This window comes from Takifugu rubripes, chromosome 9 (assembly GCF_901000725.2).
Source record: "Takifugu rubripes chromosome 9, fTakRub1.2, whole genome shotgun sequence".
Classification (NCBI taxonomy): domain Eukaryota; kingdom Metazoa; phylum Chordata; class Actinopteri; order Tetraodontiformes; family Tetraodontidae; genus Takifugu; species Takifugu rubripes.
In genome coordinates, this window is record NC_042293.1 from 13,886,135 (window position 1) to 13,909,017 (window position 22,883).

Genomic DNA, 22,883 nt, shown 5'->3' on the forward strand with positions numbered 1-22,883 from the left:
GAGGGAGCCGGGAGCCACATGCCTGTCAATCCCGAGCTATGTCTGATGTGCAGTCAGTGTGTATTTGCCTCAAAGCCTGTTGGGCAGGGATGGCAGAGTGCAGCTAGCATCAAACATTTACTAGATTTATAAGACAATCATTACAGGCACGCTTCCAATTTGCCATCATAGACCTCAGTGAGCATGTTTTACCTCCTCTAGCAAGATGCTAGCTTCAGATAGCACAACTCTGGCTCCTGCTCCTTCCTCCCACTTTGTTGCCGACTGCCTTCCTCCGTTGCTCTGTAATTAAGCAGCGTGCTATAGAGTGTAATGGGCTCTCAGATGTGGAGGGGGGGGGGGGGGGGCACAAAGACCCCAGGAAAGATGGCGTGCGTGGCGGATACTATGACATCCTGCATTATTCATCTATGAACGCTCAATTAGGAAGTATTCAGAGGAGGCCGCCTGCGGCCAAAACAATATACAGTCCGGTGTGATACGGAACATTTTGACCCAGCTAAGTGTTTGTGGTGCACAGTCAGCACACTGGATGGTGGCACCAGAACCTCCATACAGCCGCTCTGGCGATGCACGTTTCTTGTTTTGATTACGTAATCAACGTGCATATTTTGGTGGCGAGCGAGCGGCGCTGAAGCACAGTGCACTCTGGGAGTTGGCTGTTTAACTCGCGTGTTTGTTTTTAGCAGGCGGTGCGACGGGACGCAGCCTGTAACGAGCGCCGTGCACGCGGAGCGCAGGCGCGGGACCGGAAAGTCAAGATTTCTCTGTTTGCTTTCACAAATGCGTGTCCACGGGCATTTGAACGAGCGCCAACTTGGTGGGAAATATAGATTCAGAGCGAGCGGCTGAATCTTGAAATATCACCCAATGTCAAGACCACTGGAGTGTATAATTCTTTGCCTTTTATGACTCATTAAGGGTATCGCTGGTCCCTCCCAGGCCCGAGAGCTGTAATTACAAAAGGGGCTCAGGGTGGTTGTTATTAATCACCAAATGTTGTGTGTGTGAAAATTGGTCTTTGCTTGCTGCATTTCATTAGCCTGCGAGTGAGGCGGGAGAGAAAAATGTTTGCAGGATATCAGGTTTGTAGACCAGCGGCGCCAAAGACCCATTTCAGCTCCGCGGCCCGGACCAATCACGAATTCACTGCTTGGGCGACTCCGGCTATCGCGCGCTCCCTTGCATGCACAATCGCTCGGATCCAAACCGCGGCCTCCTCCGGCTGCGCAGATTCAGGCCGCCGGCGCCGAGTCCAACACGGGACGATCGGCCGGCACACAGCGGAAGTGAGATGGCGGGTGGGGAATGATCCACGACTGACGGAGACGGGTGAGTCGGGCTCAGCAAATTGAGCACTCAGGTATTCACAAACACTCAGAAACACTCCGCCTGCTTTTTGTGGTGGGGGGGTTCTGAAGGCATCCGATCCTCTCGTTTTGTTGTGCAACTCTTCAATCAGTGGCGATAAAACTGCACATTTGTTTGGTCTCCGCCGGGTCTCCAGTTATCTGCTCCTGCCCATTTCCATTAGGCTCATTACTCTGCTCCTCGAGCTCCTCTCTTTGCTCTGCAACAGCTGATTCTAAATGTCTTCTCTGGACCACGGCCAGGGAGACCTTAAACATGTCCCAGTCTCCGTGGTTACAGCAAAACCTCAGGTGATTCCCGTTCGTGTCACACTTAATCCTAACCGCGGCCTGTTGCCGTGGCGTGGCGCAGGTAGCCTGGTTACCACCGACCTGTTTAGAATGGTTTGAAGGTCATTAAAGTTGTAGAAAGAAACAAACCTGGAGCTCAGAGAAGACTGTCAATCAGACTGGCGAGAGGAAAAGAAAATGGGGACTTTTCTTTTAACATTTATGATAAGAGGACAAAGAATGAGACAAGACTGGGTGATAATTATGTATAAAATTAGCACTGGGAAGATCCATCACGTCAGTGCATTGTTCGCTCTGTCAGACTGTATTCAACAAATGGGATTCCACCTACTATTTTGGGCTAATATTAACTCCTATTGCACCTTAAGGATGTACCGAAATAATACAAAACAAGCCAGTTTAGTGGAAATCCAGCTTCTGCTGAACACCTGAGCAGGTAAAGATATCAGCAGTGGTTGTTATTGCCTCAATTTGCAACACAAGACACTGACATTTCCATTGTTTGACTTGTTCATGATGCCAGAAAACATCAAATAACTCTCGCTGACAGAGCCCCCCCTGCTGTGCTGGCTCTCCTCGTCCTCGACTGATCAGACGGCGCCAGTGCGATTATAGACCTCGAGTAGACACGTTCTGACGGATAAAACACGACAAAGAAAAAAAACTAGCTCGGTTTATCCTGGGCTAGGATTCATTTACCAAAGCCTCACCCCACCACCAGAGGGCAGTGAAGCTTCCTTCAAAATGAAAACTCCCCAAAAATCAGTCCAAAGCTTCCCAAGCTTCTGACAAACTAAGGCCAAAAGGATCAGCTGTTCCTAAAATACAGAAATCCATTCTACCTAATACAGTTGATGTAAAATATAGAGCCGAACTCACACTGTCACAACAAATCATGTGTTTTAAATGAGAAAAAGGAGCGAGACCACCGATCCATCACATACCAAGGTTACGGAACAGCGAGTGGACTTAATCCACCCGTACAGGTAGCTAGATAAGGCAAATGCAGGAAAAAATACCCCCTCGCCTTGCTGGAGCAGGGTAAAATGGCCATGAGATAGTTGGAAGGACAGGACAGAGAAAGTCGGAACGAGGGAGAAACGTTCAGGCAGCCAAGCTGAGGAGATGGCAGTCGCACAGCCCAATCTGTCAGTCTGACCACCTTGCCAAAAAACAGGGTGGCTCACACACAAACACACCCTCTCAACGCTAAATACCAAGAGACAGTGCAGCGACACACACATTTTGTTTGAGAGTACACACACGTTTGTGGAACACGCTGTACTGAAACGTCTCCACAGAAACATTTCCTGAGCAAGTATCTGTACTTTAGTTTCAGAGTTGGAAGCACGTGGGCAGTAAAGCCCCCGGTGTGTCTATCGCCCCCTGGTGGCAGAGTGCCGTATATCATCGTTATCGTCATCCTGGTCCACGTGCCACGAATGGTTTGATAGTGTGACCCCAGCAGGACACAGCAGGCCCCTCAAACACGGCGATTAAGGGAGACAGAAGAGTTTGGTGACAACATCTGAAGATGAACACATGAAATGTTGATTCGCAGCACAGCGGGCAGAGACGCTGACCTGAAAACACGCCACATCCTGCCATGGCCCAGTTTAGTTCACTCTTTTGCCTGGGTGGGTTTTCTCTGGTTTTCCTCACCACAGTCCAAAAACCATGCATGCTAGATGTGATGCATGCTGGGACGGGCTCCAGCGTGACATAGATGGATGGATGAAAATGCCAGAGAGCCCATTTTCTGTGTACAGATTCCTAAAAGTGAAATGGTAACAACATATAATTTGCCGTGTATTTTCTGGCATTCTGAACAGTGTTGGAGGTCTGATGTGAGGATTAGTGGCAGCAGTGGCAGCAGGGTGACAGAGAAATAGGCAGGAATAATTACTTTTTTCCTTATAAGTTAAACAAATGGGATCAAGGAAGCCTGGATCCATCCAGGCAGGTACAATCTGCGGCGGTGATAACAACAGGAGGGAGCCTCTTCATCTCCCTGCTATCACACAGGCCACCGTCGCGCTGGAAGAATAATCCCAGAGCGCCAAACCACCTCAGATATTTCACTTGGGTATCCCGGAGCGCCAGAATACGCTATGGCAACCGCTCACGCATGTAATCTCTCCTGGGCGCGGGATGCAAATGGGGCTAATATGTTTGAAAAGACAGCGCTGATAACACGTCCACGTGACTTCCTGCGAGGATAACCGGAATAAAGGCTGTTCTCAGCGAAGCACAATCCCCACGTTCACGTCGCTTGATGCTAAGACGACGAGCGCCAGGCGATCCATTATGCAACGTCCCGTCCCTCCGCCGCTAATCAAAACTGGAGCAACTTCGGGGGAGATCGGCGCTCGCTCCTTCCTAAAGACAGGAAGTAAGGAGCACCTGCGGAGACGTTTCCTCCAATCACTGCTGCGCTCGGATCTCAGCGTGGAGGTGGAAGCTGCAGAGGTCAGAGAGGCGGCGAGCGAATAAAAACAACAGGAGAGGAGGGAGAAAAAAAGACTTCAAAGAGAACGTGGATCGGCACGATGGCACCGCTGTTACGCAACGGCGTGCATGAGGAGCGCACGGGAGGGCAGCGGCGACCTTACGCTGCTGCCGACGTGGTGAAACCCACATATTCACATTTCTGTCCCCAATAATGCAGTTTTAGGTGATTTGTGGGGCCTCAGTTACAGTTTCCCACTCCCTCCTTTCCTCCAGCCCCCCCATAAATCCCCCCCCCCCCCCAGAATAAAGCAATCAGCTGTCAGCAGCCCGTTGTTCGTGACCGTGCGGGCCGTTTTCCCTGTTAAAAACACACGAGCATAGTCATGCACCAGCAGGCCCTCCTCTCCTCTCCTCTCCTCTGTGTGACCTTGACTGAGCAGCACTCCGGGGCTTTTTTCCCTCTCTCCGCTTCTCCCTCTGCCTCTCGCACGCTGCATCTTTTCACGCTCGCCTCCACTCCATCGCCTGCCTCTCCACCTCTTCTCCGCCGTCCCTCCTCATCCGGGAAGCTGATGTTAAGCGATGCCGCCCTCTCCCCCCCCCCCGAATCACCGCGCCACTGTGGAACTTTCTCAACAGGTGGAGTCGGAACCCGCGGCCTCGACCCAACACACGCTCAACTAACGGAGAGGAAACCAAAACTGTTCAAATTCAAAGAAAAAAAACAAAACAACTTTTGACATCCAGCAAATTATTTGTGTCTTGCATAAGATGCACATTGCATAAGAGGAAAACCAGGGCTGGAGCGGAGGCAGCGGGCGGATCAATGGGAAGTCATTTCCCGTCTCTACAAATGTGATTTTTGCTGCTTTGAGGTGCACGTCACATGCTGGTTTGACGCGTGATTAGACTCGGCTCTAATCAGCTGACACGGCCCCCCCCCCCCCCCCCGTTTCACCGGGGGAGATGATCGTCTCTCTCCAAACGGCGCGCGTTTCCTCGCAGGTGTTCCCACAAAAGGCGTATAATTGCGAGCGTCGAGGCGCCGCCGCCGCCGCCTGATCCTCTGACTCCGGCGGCTTAGAGCACAACAACCATCTGTAAAACGAAGCAAAGCTCTTAACCGTTTGACTCCATTCAGAGCCATTAAATGTCAAACGGGCTGATCAAGCAATTATGCCAATTTATACCTCTCAGATATTGCGCTCAGAACTAATATTCTACTTAATTTACTGTCCAATGTGGAATTTTCCTCCGTTACCACATCGAATTCCAATGCAGCTCATTAGTAAGACAACAGGGCAGCTTGCAGAGGCTGAGAGGACATTTTCCCCCCAAAGTTCCTCCTTTTTAATTCTTTTCTTTTTTTGTATCGGGAGGTAAAAAATAAAACTGCCCCAGTGATCCACCTTCAAATTATTTCCCACCGCATTGGTTTAACGGGCACGAAGGAGCAGCGCGGCATCGATTTCTGAGGTTTCGTGTCCAACTCCCGTCTCCTCCAGGTTAAAGGCATCTGCTAAACTCCCCACTTCTTCTCCTCGGCCGTGACGCATCGAGCAGCTGCACGTTACGATGCAGCACAATGTCGTTTTACTCAATTCTATTGAGCAAGTCGTCAACTGTTGTGGTTATTGACTTCAAGAGGAGGAGTGGGGGGGGGGGGGGGGGGGGCAGAGGAGGAGCTGGTCCGTCAGAAACGTCCTCTGGACGACTGAGCGAGCTCAAACTTGAAGTCCTGCTGAGTGTTGGTGACTGTGGCCATTGATTATATGTAAACACACATTTATGGCACCATTAGACTTAATAACATTGCTGCAGTGCTGGTGTGTGTGTGTGTGTGTGTGGGGGGGGGGGGGGGGGTGGCGCTGCTGCTCATGAGAACCAAAAAATGTCCTTGAAATAATTTCCGCTTTGTCACAAAGTCTTGAAGTAACGACGCCTTGATGCCAAAGCAATAATCTCTTTTCTGAAAGAGTTCTCAGCGTTCCGCTTCCCCGAGCCAAACAAATCATTTAGATTAGAGGCGCTGGCCAACGGCGTCAATCAATACCGACCCCGATTGTATCGCCCGTACGTCTTCTTCACGTGGGATGGCGGCCAGAGAATGTGACCGCACATCAAATACATCCAGGGAACTCCTCCTTGGCTCACAGACTCACGGCGTCTTGATGCATAGAATAAAAAGCTGCCACCCAGGATGAAGTAACGCTGGGCCGTCTGGGACGAGACGCCGTAAAACGCAAGAGTTGGACAATCACAGGTAGGACGCATTAAATCGTCCCGCCACTTCACAAATCTACCCCGCGCCCGACTTCAGCGGACTCCATCGATAAAAGGGACAAGCTCCTGTCCAACAAATCTATTACAGCCGCTCATCGGAGCCGTCTCCGACAGACAAAGCTGTAAATCTCTGCAATTATGGCGACGCCACCGTCTTTAGGTGGACTGAAGAAGGAAAAGGCTTTTCTGGCATCAGATGGAATTCCACCACAGACGTTCCACACAAGTGAGGAAGGGTTTTCTGTGGACATGTGGGGGCCCTGCAGATTTTCCTCACCTACTGGTGCTGGTGAAGAGGGTGGCGAGGCCGCAGTCACACGCAGGCTCGTTTCAGCAGCATAAAAATCAATCAACCGGGGATTCAAGAGCATTTGAGATAAATAATCAGGTTGAAATGGTTTCCCCCCCTATATATGAACCTTTCTGCAAGAACAAAAGCAAAATTTACAGGAAACAGCCAGTTGGAGTTGCACCAGTGCACTCCAATCCAAATGCAGCTCCCCAGTTAGAGCAGACAGTAACGATAAAGCAGGTGGGAGACGACTGTATCATCAATAAGATTATCATAATCAAATAGCGGCGATATTGCGGCGCTGCTGGCGCGCGGCGTCAACTTCCAAATCCATCAACCCTCACCATCAGAACGCTTCCAAGTGAGCATTTCAGAGCAAGAAAATCCATCTAACGATGTTAATTGAGAGCCAAATATTGAATTAGTTCTGATGTTGAGAGCATCAGCTAATCAAATTGCTAATTCCTTCCCAGCAGGTAGCTCAGAATGCTACCTGCTACGTGCCGTAACAGCTAACGCTACAGGTTACCAGATTACTAGCAACAACGTGCACTGTTGTAACCAGTCAGTGTTATTTTATAGCTTCCTATGATGAGATCAGGCAAACTGTTAGAAATTAGCCTTCACAATATTTGACTTCCAGAAAGAGAAGGAACATCTGCCATACCGCAATCAACCACCAGGGGGCAGTCGCCCCGATTAATGCATTCAAGTTATTTATTAGGTTTTCTAACTGTTCTGTAATATCGCTCATCAGTACCAACAGCCACCGCCTCAGACCTGTTTAGGACCCCCTGTGGGGGGGGTCTGTTGTGGCACGAGTGACCTGTTTGCAGGGCCGAGGCTGCAGACAGATCGTGGTTGAACTCCTCCTGCCACTCTGACACACTCAATTCAAACAAATGCATTTTCAGGCCGGCGGATTCGATCATTTGACGTCTCACTTCCAGCACTGAAAGTTTAAAAGGATTAAGAGAAATGACAAAAACAAGGGCAGGACTGGCTCTGCTGAAGTCATCTACTAATGGACGTGCAGCAGCCACTGCAGGAGTCAGCACAGCTGCATTCTCTACACCAGTGAGTAGCCTAAAGTAGTCACTGAATGTTTTGGGTATAAATAACCAACCATTTAGCCTTCAGACCGAAGAGACAACAATAATAGGGTGCTGCTTATCCCCAGCATTCTCTCCTTTCTGCTGTCTCCAATTTACTTTTAAAACGCCCGTTCGGTATTGATCAGGGTTCACATCAAGTCTTTTTTCCAGATGTTTACTCGACAGTAGGCAGCAGTTTGGGTGGTTTGTCAGGCTCACATATGATCAACCTGTTTGTCCTCATCCCCTTTAATCCTCCGAGGCCACAATCAATACGTCCCTGCAGGACCTTTATCCCTCGCGCTCCCGCTCCACCTTGAGACGCCGCCTGAATTTAAAGGCCGCGGCTCGTTGGAACTTTACCACACGAGCCGCCGTCGGTTCGCAGAGACAACGCTTGCTGGATTCACGCCGGGCTTCCCTTTGACTTACAAACATGACCTCAAACATCACACAGGTCCTCACACCACTTCTCTTTTTAAGCTTCAAACATTTCTTTTGTCATCTCTCTTTGACCTTCAACCCGTTTGGCTGCTGCTCGCTGCTGTTATTTTAGCGTGCGCACTAATGGTGATGGGACGCTGACCCATAAAATTGGACAGTAAAAGCAGGGCGAAGCCTGGGATCGTAGTTAAGCACGCAGCTAATGGCTCGGCTCCACTTCCTGGTTGCTACTGCACAGGCTGGTTACTCTGACAGGCAGCAGCGAGAGTCAGCTAATACTGCCACAAACTGAGCTAATTACAAAGATGACAGCTACAGTCAGCAGTGCTTTGTGGTTGCCTTGGCAACAAGGCAAGCAATTTGTCCATTATTGGACATTAAAAATGAAAAAAGCAAACAAATGTATACTGTATTTATTTTTACCATCTATTCTCCATAACCTCTCTAGTCTTTGGTAAATACCCTCAGTTGCATATTTGCATTAAGGAAATGATGCTGCAAACTCAACAAGGCAGCGACTTGCAAAAAAAACCATTTTATACAGTCGTGATTCAGGCTTTGACACTATTGAGAACAGTACAAAGAGTTTAGATTCTTTCTTTGTATCCTGATAATGGGAAAAACAGCCGATTGCTGAAACAGCCAATATAATCAAATAAGATGGGAAAAATGAGCAAATTCAAGCACAGCCTCGCATTTTTGGGAACAAGTGGGTGTCCGATACAGGCGGAACGCCGGTTTATCAGCTGTGCACGGAACGGTTAGCACGCCGCGAGTGACACCAGCTGAAATCCCACCTTGGCTTCTTTAAAAACCATCTGTGAGGCCTTGAAATGGCTCGGATGCAACTCCGCATCCGTTAATGTGCTCGTCTTCTAATGCAATAATTCAGGCCCGCCCCATTTCTGCTCAGAGCTCTGATTAGATTCCCAAATAACTAAACAAAATTCTCCTGATGCATCTAAATGATGTCACACACACACACACACACACACACACACACACACACACAGTTTGAGTCTCAGCCTCGGGGGTTGGTTTGTTGTTGAATTGCAGAAAGAAGGCAGAAATCTCCAGCTGCATGACGTGTCACAGCACATAAAACCATCAATTACACGTAAACATGCTTCCATCGGAGGGGGCGTTTCCTCTCTGTTTGTCACTTTGACAAACAAACAACAGCCACAAAATACAGCAAAGTATGAATTAAAGCGAGCTGGACCAGCCACGACGAGCCCATCCAGGAACTACAGATCCCGACACGCAGCTACGGGGCCCAGGACGCCGCCCTCACGCTCTCACCTGTGTCCTCCTAGCCTGACGTGTTGCACCTGTGCTTGCACATGCACGTTGCCTATGGGGGGGGGGGGGGGTTGCAGTTTCCCCCGCGAGTGTTTAACGTGAATGTCCGTCAACCCGCAGTCATTAAATCCCAGCGACAAGGTCACGCCCTCTCCTGCTACTGTGGTTATTTTGGAGCTCATTACAGCCAAACGAGGACTCTTTAAAGCCTTTTAGTCCCCGTAATTGTGACGCTGGTCACCTGTGCAGAGGTCACTCTACGGCCCAGCTGTTGCTGCTGCTGTTACACATCCCTGTGGTGTATTCCAGGGATGTTGTCCAGCCGTGATGAGATCACATTATCCCACATCAGAGGGAAATGAACAAAAGTGGCTCCTCCCACTTGCTCCCGTGCACGTCCCTCCCCTCCCTGACTACCCCACCCCCACCCCACCGTGCACGACGGCAGCAGCAGGTGTTATTCTGGTGTAACCTGGAGATTTAAGTGGTAATCATCATTACCTCTTTAAGCCCCCAGAGGGTTAGATATGCTTCATGGTGGCTGTACGCGCACGGGGGTGGCGATTGGAGGGGGGGGTTCTGCACGAGAGAGGAAATCACGCCTCATAAACACGTGGGAGAGATTACTCAAATATTCCTCCTTTGTACCCTCCAGATCTGCCCGACGCACAGTTTTCTGCCCCCGCTGGGCAGTGCGCTGCAGCCTCGTGCCTTCGCGCACGGTGTCGTCCGCTGTAAAGGCGGTAAATAACCTATATGCACTTGGTTTCCCATTGTGGCTACAGGCTTTGACCTTGTGCCGTGTTTCCCTCAACTAGGCATCAACAGACGCGCAGAACATTCCCCGCACGCCGGCAGAATCCCGCATATGTCGGAGCGGCTTCGTCTCCTCCAACAGGTTCACAATCAACCGTCTGCGGTGCAGTTTGGAATAAAAGCACGAGCGGGGGTAATGACCAGCGTCCTCCCGCCAGGCAATTAACTGCACTGATATTACATAATGACAGCCCACACTTTCCACGCACGGCGGCGGTGCGGGCAGCAGCGCGGCCAGAACACCACCCCACCTTTAATGTCACCTCGGAGAGATGGAAGCGGGTCGGGGGGGGGGGGTGAGAGCACCTTCAAACTGTCTGCAGGCTCTCCGCCAAAAGAATGTCTTACCTTTGCTGCCGCCCTCCTCCCTGTTCAGATACATGGCTGGTAACTTGACTCCCGCGGTGGAGGCGACGGCGTGCTCCTAATGATGCGCGGCTACTCCTGTCGGAGGCTGTCGGGGTTTGTAGTAGCAGCTGTTTATTGTTTGGTTGCTCCTCAACAGCCTCTCCTCTCCTCCTAGTGGAAAGGTAGGCTAAACCAGTCTCAGACCCTCCCTCCTCCCTCCTCCTCCTTTTCTCGCCCTCCCGCTCTCTCTCCCTCCCTCCCTCTCTCTCTCTCATTCTCTTTCCCTCTCTCTCTCTGACTTTTCTCCAGCTTGTGCAATAAATAAAGAACTAAAATTCCTTCCTTTTCCTTCAGAAAGCCCCTAAAATCGCCAAGAAGGCTTTAACGTGATGGTGCGTTCAAAGACCTTTGGATTTTAATAATCCATTAGCGTCATCAATGGCCACCATTGTTCCTCTGACAGTCAATTAATCAAGCCACATTTCCTGCACCTGGATCTCTCCGGGGGTCATTTTAAATCTGCTCCAGCTCCCACCTGGTCAAAAATAAGCCCTTGGTGTGACTGTCATCTTTGGACCGGCTCTTTGAAGGGGGTTATATCCTTGGATGATGTTTTAATGGCACCATCGGATTCTGCTGTTTCTTTTTTCCCAGTGTGAAACTTTTATGGATTATGTTGAAGCACATAATGAGCAGCGCAGCAGCGCTGGATCTTCGGGGCTTTCGATTGCAGAGTTTAATGGGTTAATTGGGAAACTCATTACTCTTGGAAAGAGTTCGCAGAGATCTGGAAAAAGCAGAAATCCAGAAGTTTCTACGCTGTAGTATTATTGGCTGTGAAAAGTCTTGCTCATTATGCAGGATAATGTCATATTTTTGACATTCATCTATGAATATTTATTCTTCATCTTATTTTCTCAGTGTCTTTAAGGCTTCAGCCCTGTTTCAACCAGGTCCAAACCAAATATCCTGCTGGTCAGAAGGTCTCTAGATGCTCCTCATCTTGAGTGCTGGATTATTTTTAGGCAGGGTCCAGAGATCAGGAGCACTCCTGCAGTAACACTCCTCCAGTTTCTGGTGCAGGAGGAGGAGGCCTTCATGCAAACACTGTCCAAATTAGATGCAGAGATGGGGGATGGATTAATACACCACCGGGGATTCGAGCTGACTGACATCACACTGCCAGTTGTGGAGGAACAGTTTGTTCATGACCTTGAATTCGTCCTACAGGGGGGGGAAAAATCCAGTCAGGCGGTAATTTAAAACAATTTCTTCAATTGCTTTTTTCCCCCTCTGAGCAAATGTTCAATTTGTGATGGAAGTCTTCCTACATGAAGCAGCCAGACTGAGGAGGAGGGGGGGGGGGGGGGACGTCAGAGCATAAATGAGATAATCCAGGCCTGTTAATGAAACTGCGCTGAATCCATACATGCACTGTGACCTCTGACCTGAGGTCTTTCTGAAGGATCCGTGCAGCCTGTAATGCTTTTTATTGGCGCATAGCGAACCCCTCCTCTGTAGGAGACCAATATTCCACCCAGTCACACGTTGTTCTGATATCACAGATCAGAATTCAGCGGGATGTGAGGAGGCCAGCGCCTCCGTAACGGGTCGCCTGTTCTGGTCGATGGAGCCCAGAGGGTCATTTGCTCCAAGTGTCCTACAGTGATTTCCCTTTGATTATATTTCGTTTTGCTCCAGCGGCTCTTTGGCCGTTTGGTAAAACTCTCTGTGGTCTTTTCTCTCCCGTGTGCTGCCATCATCACTGTGCCTGTCACCCATCTCCTCTGGTATCTATAAATACCCCCCTTCTCCCCACTTCTCCTCCCTTCTCCTCTCTTCTCTTCAAAAACCTGATTCCTATTGATTTAGTGACCTATATACACATCAACACCACTACTCCCCCTACACACACACACACACACACACACTCACTCTCTGCTGCTATCGATGGTCCTTAACTGTCTCCAGCTTTTAATTTCCCCCCCTGCTCCATTATCGTCTGCCTCCTGAGCTCACCAACGTGCACCTTTCCCTCCACCTTCTCTCCTCCTCTTGCTAGAAAGCCTGACAGGCTAAGAATAGTCCACCGTGTGTGCTTAAATCATGGAGCAGGAGGAGGATGGGGGGGGCAGCAGCTGATGCTCGTTCCTCTGCCTGCTTCAAAGTCTGGAAACTGAGCCGTGCGTGCGTAAACACTGGATCGGATGAAATAGTCTGATGAAAGGAGCTTTAAATTCAATATGAAATCTGACTCTGGCTGAAATGGATACACACGTGTAGGAAGAGAGCGGCGTGTGTGTGTGCACCAGAGTGCCATTATGTAAATGACGCTGCCAAATAAACTACAAAAAGGAAGGGGATTAATAATGAATAGCCTGTCACGGCATCATTTCTGCTGAAACGTGCAGGAACTGTGAGGGATTTGTAAAACAATTTTTTTTTTAAAAAAAAAGCATCTTTCCGTGGTCTCACCAGGCTGGAGACACCAAATCCATCCATTCTGTGAAAAGGTGAATAAATCTGCGGAGGAGCAGCTGCGAGCGACAGAATCGTGCGTGACAGATGATGGCTTGACTTCCTCAGCATCCACCTGTGGTACATCTGCTCCATACGGGTGCGCCACCAGTCGCCTCCGCGGGCCCACACTGACCCCTAGCGGCCACGCGAAGCATCACAGGAGACTTTTCCAGGACAGTCCGTTTATTCAACAGTAAGTTGTGACAGGGAACACAATAGATAGAGTTCATTTCCATTACATCGTCGCGTGGGGATAGTGTTTCATTCACTACATAAACACCCTGTTTGTCACAGAGAAATGCTGACAGTGGCAGTGGGGGGTGGAGGGGGGCTTTGTTTAGTGCATTAATACAGGATTCCTCTTGGAGAAAGACAACAGAGGCGGCGAGGAGATTCCAGAAGGCCTCTAAGGTCCCTGGTTGCATCGTAAATCTGACAGCTGTGTGGTGGTTCGTCGGGCTCTGCGAGCAGCTTCCATTTATTGCATATCAGTGACATGTAAAGCGCAAATCTCTCGATTAAAATGTAATAAACTCTTTACTATATTTATAATACATCTCATAATATCTACGTTACATTCTGATTCATATAGTAGGCGATATACATTGTGTGGGTATCAGCGGGACGTGCGGTCCCAGCCCGATAGATCAAGTTTTACAGACATAAACTCTCTCGCCACAATAAAAAGTTCATCTCGACACTTTGAAATAAATGTGATTTGTCAGGAACCCAAGTTGTCCAGTTGTGTTTTGTGCCTTAAAATCCTTTGTGCTTTCTATGATTGTACACACTCACATTCGGTGTTTCTGTGCCCCTCCGCGCACACATGCACGCACACACACATGCACACACACCAAGCTGTGGACGCTAAGGAGGGCGAAGTGTCAGAGAAGTGTGACAGATACAAGAAAAGAGAGAGAGGGAGAGAGAGACAGAGAAAGAGGGAGAGAGACAGAGAGAGAGGGAGAGACAGAGAAAGAGGGAGAGAGAGACAGAGAAAGAGGGAGAGAGAGACAGAGACAGAGAAAGAGGGAGAGAGAGACAGAGAGAGAGGGAGAGAGACAGAGAAAGAGGGAGAGGGGGGGTCTGACAAAGAGAAAAACTGTGTCACAACTACACATCAACTACAGCACTACACAGACGCACACAACCAAAAACACACGAGTTCATCAAAACTTCACGGCTGTTCCGATAACTTTGCACAATATTTTCCATATTTCACCAAAGCGGATCATAAAATCAGTAAAACGCTGGTGGCTGACAACACAAAAACAGGCCCAACAAGCAAAACGACACCAATATGTGACAGAAACGGAGGTTTCTGGTTGGAAAAGCAGGAGTTTTGTTTTTTTTTGCCGGACAAGCTCACACAACAAACAGTCCCCCCCCCCACCCCCACCCCCACCCCCGTTTTCCCTGTAACTCTGCTGCCTTGGTGCCGGAGGGGCCACAGGATCACCAGCCCATCCGCTGCCCCTCCCTGAGCTTTGGCCTCTGGTTCAGACAGTGATAATGAGATTCAGTCAGTGCAGCCTCGGCCTGGAGCACAACAGAAGCACCGTCAGAGTGTCATAGAAACGATTCTTGCCATACCATAATAACCCAGCTCGGGAGAAATGGCACCTCCAGAAACCTCCACCTGCCACACCAGTGCCCCCCCCTTTGCATACAGTCAGATCACCGTGCGTTTAGCTCCAAGCGAGCGGGGGGGAGGGGGCGGGAAGAGGTCGGTGTGCAAATAAGCCGTCAAGTACAAAACACACAATAGATCCTAAAACATAAAATCATATCATTTGCATATGGACAACAGAGTTAAAGTGGACGCGCTGACACGATAAACAACACATAGAAATATATATATATATATATATATATATAGTGCTATACCTCCTATAGAAAGGAATAGTGATAAATAGAGCTCACAAATGATAACGATATTTTATGTGTGTGACAGTAGAAGCTGCTCCCGCCTCAGCAGCCGGGAGGGAACGAGACTGGACGCCCTCATCAAGGTCATCTTGGTCGCCAGTGACGGGGCTCCGGTGTCGGGACGGGATGGGGGGGGGTCAAGTTTACAGTAAGGAAACGGGTTTCATTAGCTCTTTGGCTCCTGCTGCTAAGCTCCAGTTAAGACAAGGAAAAAAGGCTGAAGCAGCCTCGGAGATGATGGGCTGAGAATCCCAGACAGGGGGGGGTCACCGGGGGTCAATAAAGAGAGACACGAGGTCCCGGAAATATTCTACTCATCATTCATCTAAATAAAGCATGGATGTGCAATCAATTTAAACGGATTTGCGATTACGGGGGGGGGGGCAACGCCGCTCCACCTCAGACCCACTTTTAAAATTCAACAATCACATTGAGAAATCCATCACCGACTGATATTTGTGGCTTCGCTTCCAAAAACATCGGCCAGTGAAGCCCCCCCCCCCCCGCAGGCCGCTTGGCAAACAAACACTGCCCCCCGGAACAATTTCAGACATTCAACAGAAGAAATTAAAACCAATATGTACCGGCTGGTCGGGTTCCGACCCGTTAAAAGAACATTTTGAGATGAGGTGCGTCCTCACACAGTCGGTGTAATTCAGTGTGTGTGGGGGGGGGGGGGGCAGTAAGGAGGCGCTTCTTAGTTGTCTTTTTTAGGCAGGAAGCTGAGGATATATTCCCCCACACCCAGGAAGTAGACCACCTGGGCGATGCCGAACAGAGGTGCGATGACCAGAGCTCGACAGTAGGCCCCCTTCAGGAAGGCCGCCGGGCCCTCGTTACGCAAGATTTTCCTGAGAGGGCAGAAAAGTTAATGAATACAAGAAACTTTGAGGTGTGAATTAAATCGGACACAAGAGGGCAGCACACACGTCGCCGGCCTTCGTGCTCTTTTACAGCAACCAGGAGATCATTTGACGTATCTCCACACATTTATTAAACACGTTAATTCAACGTGTAATTAATTAATGGGAGGGAAACGTAAACAGGACCAGTGCGTGTTTGGAAAATCCCCTCATGTGTGAGTTAAACCAAACTATAGTGGCTGTTATTGCAGAGTGGATTTCATTCATGTCTCCTGAGACCCTCCTCTGAGGTACCTGCTTTAAATAAATCTCACCTTGACTTTACACACACACACACACACACACACACACAGAGCAGAGATAATGAGGTCACCTGATGCAGTCGGTCACGCCGCTGTACGTGTCTTCGGTGCTCCCTCGGTTCAGCGACTGCAGTCTAGTCTTTATCACTGAAACACACAGAGCTCAGGTGAAGATGCAGCAGCAGTTCACACACACACACACACACACACACACACACACTGCTCACCATCAACGGGGTTGACAGCAACGGCCGCTGTGCTCCCTGCAGCGCAGCCTGAGAGGAAGGACACATAGAAAGGAGCTGGTCCTTCAGCGCCTCTTTTCCCCAGATTATTCAGGTTGGCAAAGAGGGGGAAGTAGATGATGGAGAAAGGGACATCTCTACAAACACAAACGGAGGCACAATCCAGAGAGAGCACTTTGAAGCTGGTTGCAACTTGGGAAAAAAAAGGAAAAAAGCCAACTCTGTCCTACCTGAGCAAAGTGGCACCGAGGCCTTTATAAAGCCCAGCAATGCCCTTTTCCCTGAATAACTCTCTGGAAATCTGCATGGCTGTAGGGGACTTGGGCTCCACAGTTCCTGGAGCTACTGTCTGTGGCATCAGCTTCCTCTGAGCAGCTACACAGAAGCAGAGGAAACACGAACCATCACAGTTATCTATTCACACAGTAAAGCCACGTGCTGCTGTAGTTTAAACAGCTACACGGGCAGACATTTTGAATTCACTACACACAGGATGCAGAATCAACACGTAATCCCTAAAATGGCCACACGAGGTCGCGATTTCTCCATTTTTATCTTCATTTTTAATAACGCCGTATTTGGTTTCTCTTACCAATTCTCCCAGCATCTTGGAGCTGGATTTTCAGCATCTCCATAGGAGTTGTGACAATTACCTATGGCAACACAAAAAGTGTCAGGTAATGGCTTCCCCTGCAACACTGTCAGTAAATCTGTTTAACACTCTTGTATTTGGAATATTAATAGTTTTGGATAAATTGGTAGTGTGTGTATCTACTGGTACACTTTAGATCAATGGATATATACGTGTCCCAGTGTAATCCTTGGAGTAGTGACTAGTTAACTGGATTAAAGGTGAGATTGCCATGTACTCAGCTGCAATTTTAATCCAAGGTCTGCTACACTTAATCTAATCACGTTGCAATACTGAAGCCTTTGCCCTCAGTGACAACAGCCTCTCGGTCTTATCTGGCTCGTCAAATCAAGCAGCCATTGTGAGAGTAACAGGACAACATTCCGGTGATTCCCCCAGACAGAATTATAGTGTGATTCTGCTGTTGCTACAGGCAGAGGGACACTGATGGTTGCAGGTGAAGAGTGGAAACTCACCTGGCAGGTGCCTGCGCCGCAGCCTGCCAGCATTTCTTTGACCAGGGTAAGTTTTCTGAAAAGAAAAGGAAAGGAGGAATGATTTAAAGCAGGTGGCTTCCTTTCTGGAGCTGTCAGCACCACAGATAGGGATGCTAATCTTTGTCTTCTGTATAGCCATGTCACACTGGCGGGAGGCTTAATAATTCACAAGGTGAACCAGATGAGTCAATCATTCATCAACCCGCGCTTTTGTCACCATAGCGATAAAAGCATATGCCCACAACCCTTTGGGGGGGGGGGGGCTGCACACACCTGGTTACATGTGCAAGCAGTGCTAATTAAGCTCGCTAACACAGTCTGTCATCCTTAAATTTTAAAAGTAAAACAGAACGGCTGAAGATGCTTCGATGTCCTGAGAGGATGGAGGAGTACCTGGAGCCTTGGCGTGAACAGACAGCTCATGTGGAGGGCTGCGCGCTAGTAGACAGTAATTGGGGTGTGAGTGTGTGTCAGTCCTCACCCATCCTTAGAGAGGTGATGTCTGAAGAAGTCGTTGGCGGCCAGTTTGATGGCTTTCTCTGGCGTGACCAGTGTTAAGTTCACCGCCGCTCCTGAGAGGGGAAAAGAAAAGAAGAAGGGGAGAAAGTGAGCGACTGACTCTGTTAGCGTCCTGGTGTGGTCGACCCTCTCGCAGAAAACCTACCCCGGTACATCCCAAAGTACCCCTCTGACCGGATGGTCTTAATAAGGCAATCGGACCTGCAACACAAGCAGGAGCAACAATGAGGGGGCGCCTGCGCAGCACGTGCAGTGGAGATCAGAGACAGGGAGCACGTACATGCTGGTGTAAAGGCGAGATCCATTCTGCTGGTTCTGCAGGCGAGTCTTGGCCAAGTCGATGGGAAACACGCAGGTCACCCCGATCAAACCAGCGACTCCCCCATTGATCAGTTTGGCAGGCAAACTGGGGAAAAACCAGTGAAAATGAAGCCCGGCCCCTCGATGGAGCCGTGCCGGCCATTCCTGACCTCACCTTATTTGTTTGTCAGCCATTTATGTGAAGCCGCGGCCGGTGGGTGTCAGTCTGTGCACGTGCTCTGGGACGGTCCTGCTGCCGTGGGTCGTTGCTGCTCCGGTGGGATCCTGTGCGCTTTAATTTGAGCCGATCTGCAAAAACGACAGAGCGACATTTCCTCAACAGAACCTGCAAACGCAAACCCAAAAGCCCGTCTCAGTCAGGGCGGCGAGCGAGGACCGGCTTCATCATTAACTCGGGGGAAAATGTTGCCAAACAGACGGCCTGCGTCGAATCACTGGATAAAAGACGAACAGGAAGTGATGCTGAACGAGGGTGTGCTTAAACCGTTGCGCTAGTTGGACAGTTCTGTGGTAGTAGCATTTGGTAACCATGACAACAGTGCAGATAACTGTCACACAGGCGACGCCAGCCTGTTTACAGACGATCAACAAACACGATGTGATTGAGAAGGTGAGGGGCTCTGTTAGTGGAGCTCCTGTTTAAGCCCACCTGTCCCGGGCCACTGCAGAAGCTGTTAAACAGCACAAAAAGCACGTTGACGCCTCTTTTATTGATCTGTCATCAGGGATATTCCAAAACTGCTCCCATCCCAAAGGTCTGGCAACATCAGGCTGTGCTAGTCACCTAAAGAGCTTCTCTCCTGGTATCAGCAGTGTGAGCAGCTAATAAATCATTTGTGTGTTTTAGTTATAAGATGACAGGGTGCACCTCCACTCTGCTGCATGCTGTGGCTCATGTGTTAAAAATAGGTATTTATTAAACACACAACGCCGGCCTCATTGTCTGTTAAATCAATCTAACTGGAACATCTGTTCATCAGGCTCGTCCTTGAGCGGCCATGTTTTATTCATCCTCTCTCTCTCTCTCTCTCTCTCTCTCGCTCCTTTGGGTACGTTGGCGTAAACAGATGAAATATACCTGATTTAGCGGAGATTCTGGCCTATTTTTGACACTGAATACCCTCAGTGTGGATAAAAGACGCTTTCATTCCCACTTCCCTTCCCTCCACCCCCTCCGTGCACCAATCACGGCCGGCCACCGTGGCTCCCTGACCTGCCTCCACCGCTCTGCTCCTCAGCAGCCATCGGTTTCAGGACTACAAACGCAGCCTTTTCCTCCCCGTTCTGCCCTGACTCAGGCCGTGTTTACCCTGGCCGGGGGTCTGAGGCCGGGCCGGCTCCACCACTGGCTGCTCCAGAGGTGTGGGAGCAGCCAGCACACAGCAGACCTCCTCCAGCCCTCTGCCGTTGCTCCCTCTTGCCGTTGCCACTTCTCATTTCTGCGCGCAGCACTTCTGGTTCCTGTTTCCATGTTCTTCCACTCACGCCAACACAATCCTGCAGCGCCTCTACCCAACCACTCTTTCCTGAGCGTCCACGCCGCCGCCGCCGCCGCCATCGGCTGAAGATGATGAACGTTGGCGTCTTCCTCTTGTTTGTCCACTTCAGTCCATCCACCCCACGCAGCCGCCCCCGCCCCGGGATGCTTATCTAGTCCACAGCCTGGTGCTACAGTGCTGCCATGACAACTGGAGGAGACGGCCGGCCTCAGTGTGCAGCATCACTTATTTACAGGGGATCAGGAGCCAGAAAAGGGACCGCAGAAGAAGACATTTCTGAGCGGGCAGGGCGAGCCGGTGCACCGGCGGGAAGGGAGAGCACTGTTGATCAAAGCGGACCAATTGTGCAAGTCACTGATAACGGCTGCTTTTGACCCTTGTTCTTTATTTTGAGTAATGTGGCAATAAACACGGCTTTTCTGCCAAGGTCGGGGACGTTGAACGTTGTCAGCGAAGCGGCGCACGTGCACCAAAAGTCAGGGCAAAAAATGAGCAATCGTATATTGAGGAATTGGCGTTTTTACCGTCCGCGAGTGTCGCACGTGTGTCAAAAGGGCAAACTACCTGCAGCTTTCCATGACGCAAAGCCGTAAACTTTGCATTCTTGATTCCCATTTGCCTCCAGTCACAGACAGTCAAACATTTGCTGGAAAGCAGTTGGAATAGTGGATGTGGAATAGTCACAATATATAAGTGATTAGCGACCTTATTGGCTCCTCACTCAACAAAGGCGCACATGTGCGTGAAGGGAGACAAACCAGTGATGATTTTAATGCCCCAATGCAGGGTGTGTCAGCGGAGTCACACAACGTCTATGATTGATACCGCATGGCCAATATAGAAAGTAATTGCGTAACATCTGGAGTTTTCCTTTCACTCATGAATACATAAAGCAGTCATATCTTATCAACAGGAGCTCCTTGAGAGGGGGCAAAGGTCATTGGAGGTGAGTGGATGCTAATGAGAGGAAGTGAGCGCGCTGTCAGCGGTGCGCAGGCATGACTGTGACTCAGTGGAGAAATGTTGCCGAGTCAGGACAACGCTGGCGCGCTCTTCCTCATTTTCAGCCCATTTTCATAGAAACAGGATTCTCTAGCTCGAGACTCAAAAAAAACAAACCCCCACAGCACAGACGGCTTCAACACCCAGACACACACGTGCGTTCCTGCAGCCTGGAGGGTCAAAACCACCACACTCATGTCCATAATATACAAGTCAAATGCCTCAAATGACAGCGTGATATTGTCTGTAATGGCTCATTTTCAAGATATTGTCTCAACACTCTCCCTTATAATCAACAGCTGCTGCCTTTTTTCCAGCACCAGCATAAGTTGTGTCTATTTTTGGCCATCGAGAGCGGAAACAGGGGATAACATTTGTGGTGTCACAGATAAATCTGATTACTCTTCTCTGCAGCATCAGGATTATAAACCTAATACCTGCTGAATAAAGTGGGAGCCACCAGGGCCACCGCAGGGTCTTCCAGCCTGAACGGGAGGTGAACTGGAATCAGAAAAGCACGACTTTCAGACAGCGATCGCTTCGAAGGAGCCGTGATCCCAGCATCACTCGGGGTAGTTTCTCGTGTTAATCCCTTTTCATTTTCTCCAACAGCATCTCCAAATGTTGCAGATTACAGTCAGCGGTGGAGTGCAGTCCAGTGCAGATTAAATATTAAACAGTCCTGTTGGTCCAGCCCAAACTCCTGTTTAAAGTCAATGAAAGCCCGAAACAGGTCCCCTGGAAAACATAGACGTCACGGTCCACCCCACAACGGCTCACCTCATCAATTATTTGAAGGCTGCAGGAGCACTTTCATTCACTGGATCCTTCCACACAACCCGCCGGTGTCATGTGTGACTGCTGTGGGTTTTATGGGAGCCAAACGGATACAACTGCATGTCCTCCAGCAGGAGATGGCTGACGTGAATAAAGAATCGTCCCGTTTGAATGCTGACAGGATACCGATGCCTATCGAACGCCAGTCACACGCTCTGGGTTAATGACAGGGGAGGTGGGCGCAGATCGAGTGGGTTTCGCCCCCCCACCGCCACCATCGCTGCCCACGGGAGCCTCCCGGCCCGGAGGAGCCGGCAGAGGGCGGCCAACAGCTGCGGCGCGACGGACTCTCGGACCGGTTCGGCGCCTCATCCGATCCCCGTGAAGCCAACGGCAGCCGTTAGAAACGTCTCCGCATCTCAGGGTTGAGCCTGCACCTGCCGCGAGGAGAACCATTCTGAGACGCGCACGCAACGTGCGCGTCATTGCGTTGATACACCAATGTGCGTTTTACACGAGCTCGCATCGTTGCGCGCGTATGTGCAGGAAAATCGAGGTTTGCAGCAAAATGCAGGATGAGCCGCTTCCTCCCGCGTCGAAGCCTCAATCCCCGCACACACACACACACACGCATCATCATGCATCAGCAACCAGCTTCGTGCGTCCCTTTCTGGCTCCCCCAAAATTTATAATGGCGTAAATGTGTCAAATTCCCAACATCAGTGATTGTTAAAGGATTTCAGGACCAGACTCCGGGCGACGCATCGTGCAGCCGCACGTTACGTACCACATGCGGCTGGTCCCGTTACCTCTCCGGTGGCGGCTGGCGCTGCTAAACCAAAGCGGGTTTTCTTGTTTTAACGCTCCAACTTTGACTGACAGAAGAGAAAAGCGAACCTACCGGCATTACTAGCGTCCAAGCGTCTGGAGGGAGGCAGAGGAGGTGGGAGTGAGCGCGGGCAGGCGGCGCGGGGGGGGGGGGGTGCGTTGGAGAAATCAGATGGAACGGGAGCGTTTGAGAAATTGCACCCCCTGGTGGCGAGTGGCCCAACTGCTGCTCTGCTCCCAGGTGAAGGGGGCGGGGCCC

At 50.0% G+C, this 22,883-nt stretch overlaps 2 protein-coding genes across 6 annotated transcripts in view; both read right to left on the reverse strand.

The window, feature by feature from the left end:
* The window catches only part of syt7a (synaptotagmin VIIa), a 49,512-nt gene extending 38,627 nt beyond the window's left edge, over nucleotides 1–10,885 (reverse strand). For both annotated transcript variants that reach the window (XM_029841733.1, XM_011607591.2), the window contains exon 1: nucleotides 10,692–10,885. In XM_029841733.1, the coding sequence (XP_029697593.1) occupies nucleotides 10,692–10,725 (34 nt within the window). In that variant the 5' untranslated portion in view covers nucleotides 10,726–10,885. The remainder of the gene's footprint in view (nucleotides 1–10,691) is intronic.
* Nucleotides 10,886–13,376: 2,491 nt separating this feature from the next.
* On the reverse strand, nucleotides 13,377–22,772 carry slc25a22a (solute carrier family 25 member 22a). Of its 4 annotated transcripts, none has more exons than XM_029841758.1 (11): nucleotides 22,698–22,772; nucleotides 18,673–18,806; nucleotides 18,478–18,603; nucleotides 18,343–18,398; nucleotides 18,160–18,250; nucleotides 17,658–17,712; nucleotides 17,143–17,203; nucleotides 16,781–16,925; nucleotides 16,533–16,687; nucleotides 16,377–16,452; nucleotides 13,377–15,991 (listed from the first exon to the last, which is right to left on the reverse strand). In XM_029841758.1, exons 2-11 carry the CDS (start codon nucleotides 18,690–18,692, stop codon nucleotides 15,838–15,840), a joined length of 939 nt encoding a protein of 312 aa, XP_029697618.1. In that variant the 5' UTR covers nucleotides 18,693–18,806; nucleotides 22,698–22,772; the 3' UTR covers nucleotides 13,377–15,837. The 4 variants fall into 4 exon arrangements, with proteins under 4 accessions (XP_029697618.1, XP_003967743.1, XP_029697619.1 ...); XM_003967694.3 differs by having other exon boundaries at nucleotides 22,584–22,745; XM_029841759.1 differs by lacking the exon at nucleotides 22,698–22,772 and adding an exon at nucleotides 21,800–22,426.
* Nucleotides 22,773–22,883: the final 111 nt, after the last annotated feature.

What these genes read in the sequence shown, in the direction of transcription:
- slc25a22a (XM_029841758.1), bottom strand. Translation starts at nt 18,692, where the DNA reads ATGGCTGACAAACAAATAAG. An exon ending in ATGGCTGACAAACAAATAAG is followed by an intron (nt 18,604 to 18,672) that starts GTGAGGTCAGGA and finishes GTTTTTCCCCAG; the next exon opens with TTTGCCTGCCAAACTGATCA. An exon ending in TGCTGTCAACCCCGTTGATG is followed by an intron (nt 16,453 to 16,532) that starts GTGAGCAGTGTG and finishes TGTGTGTTTCAG; the next exon opens with TGATAAAGACTAGACTGCAG.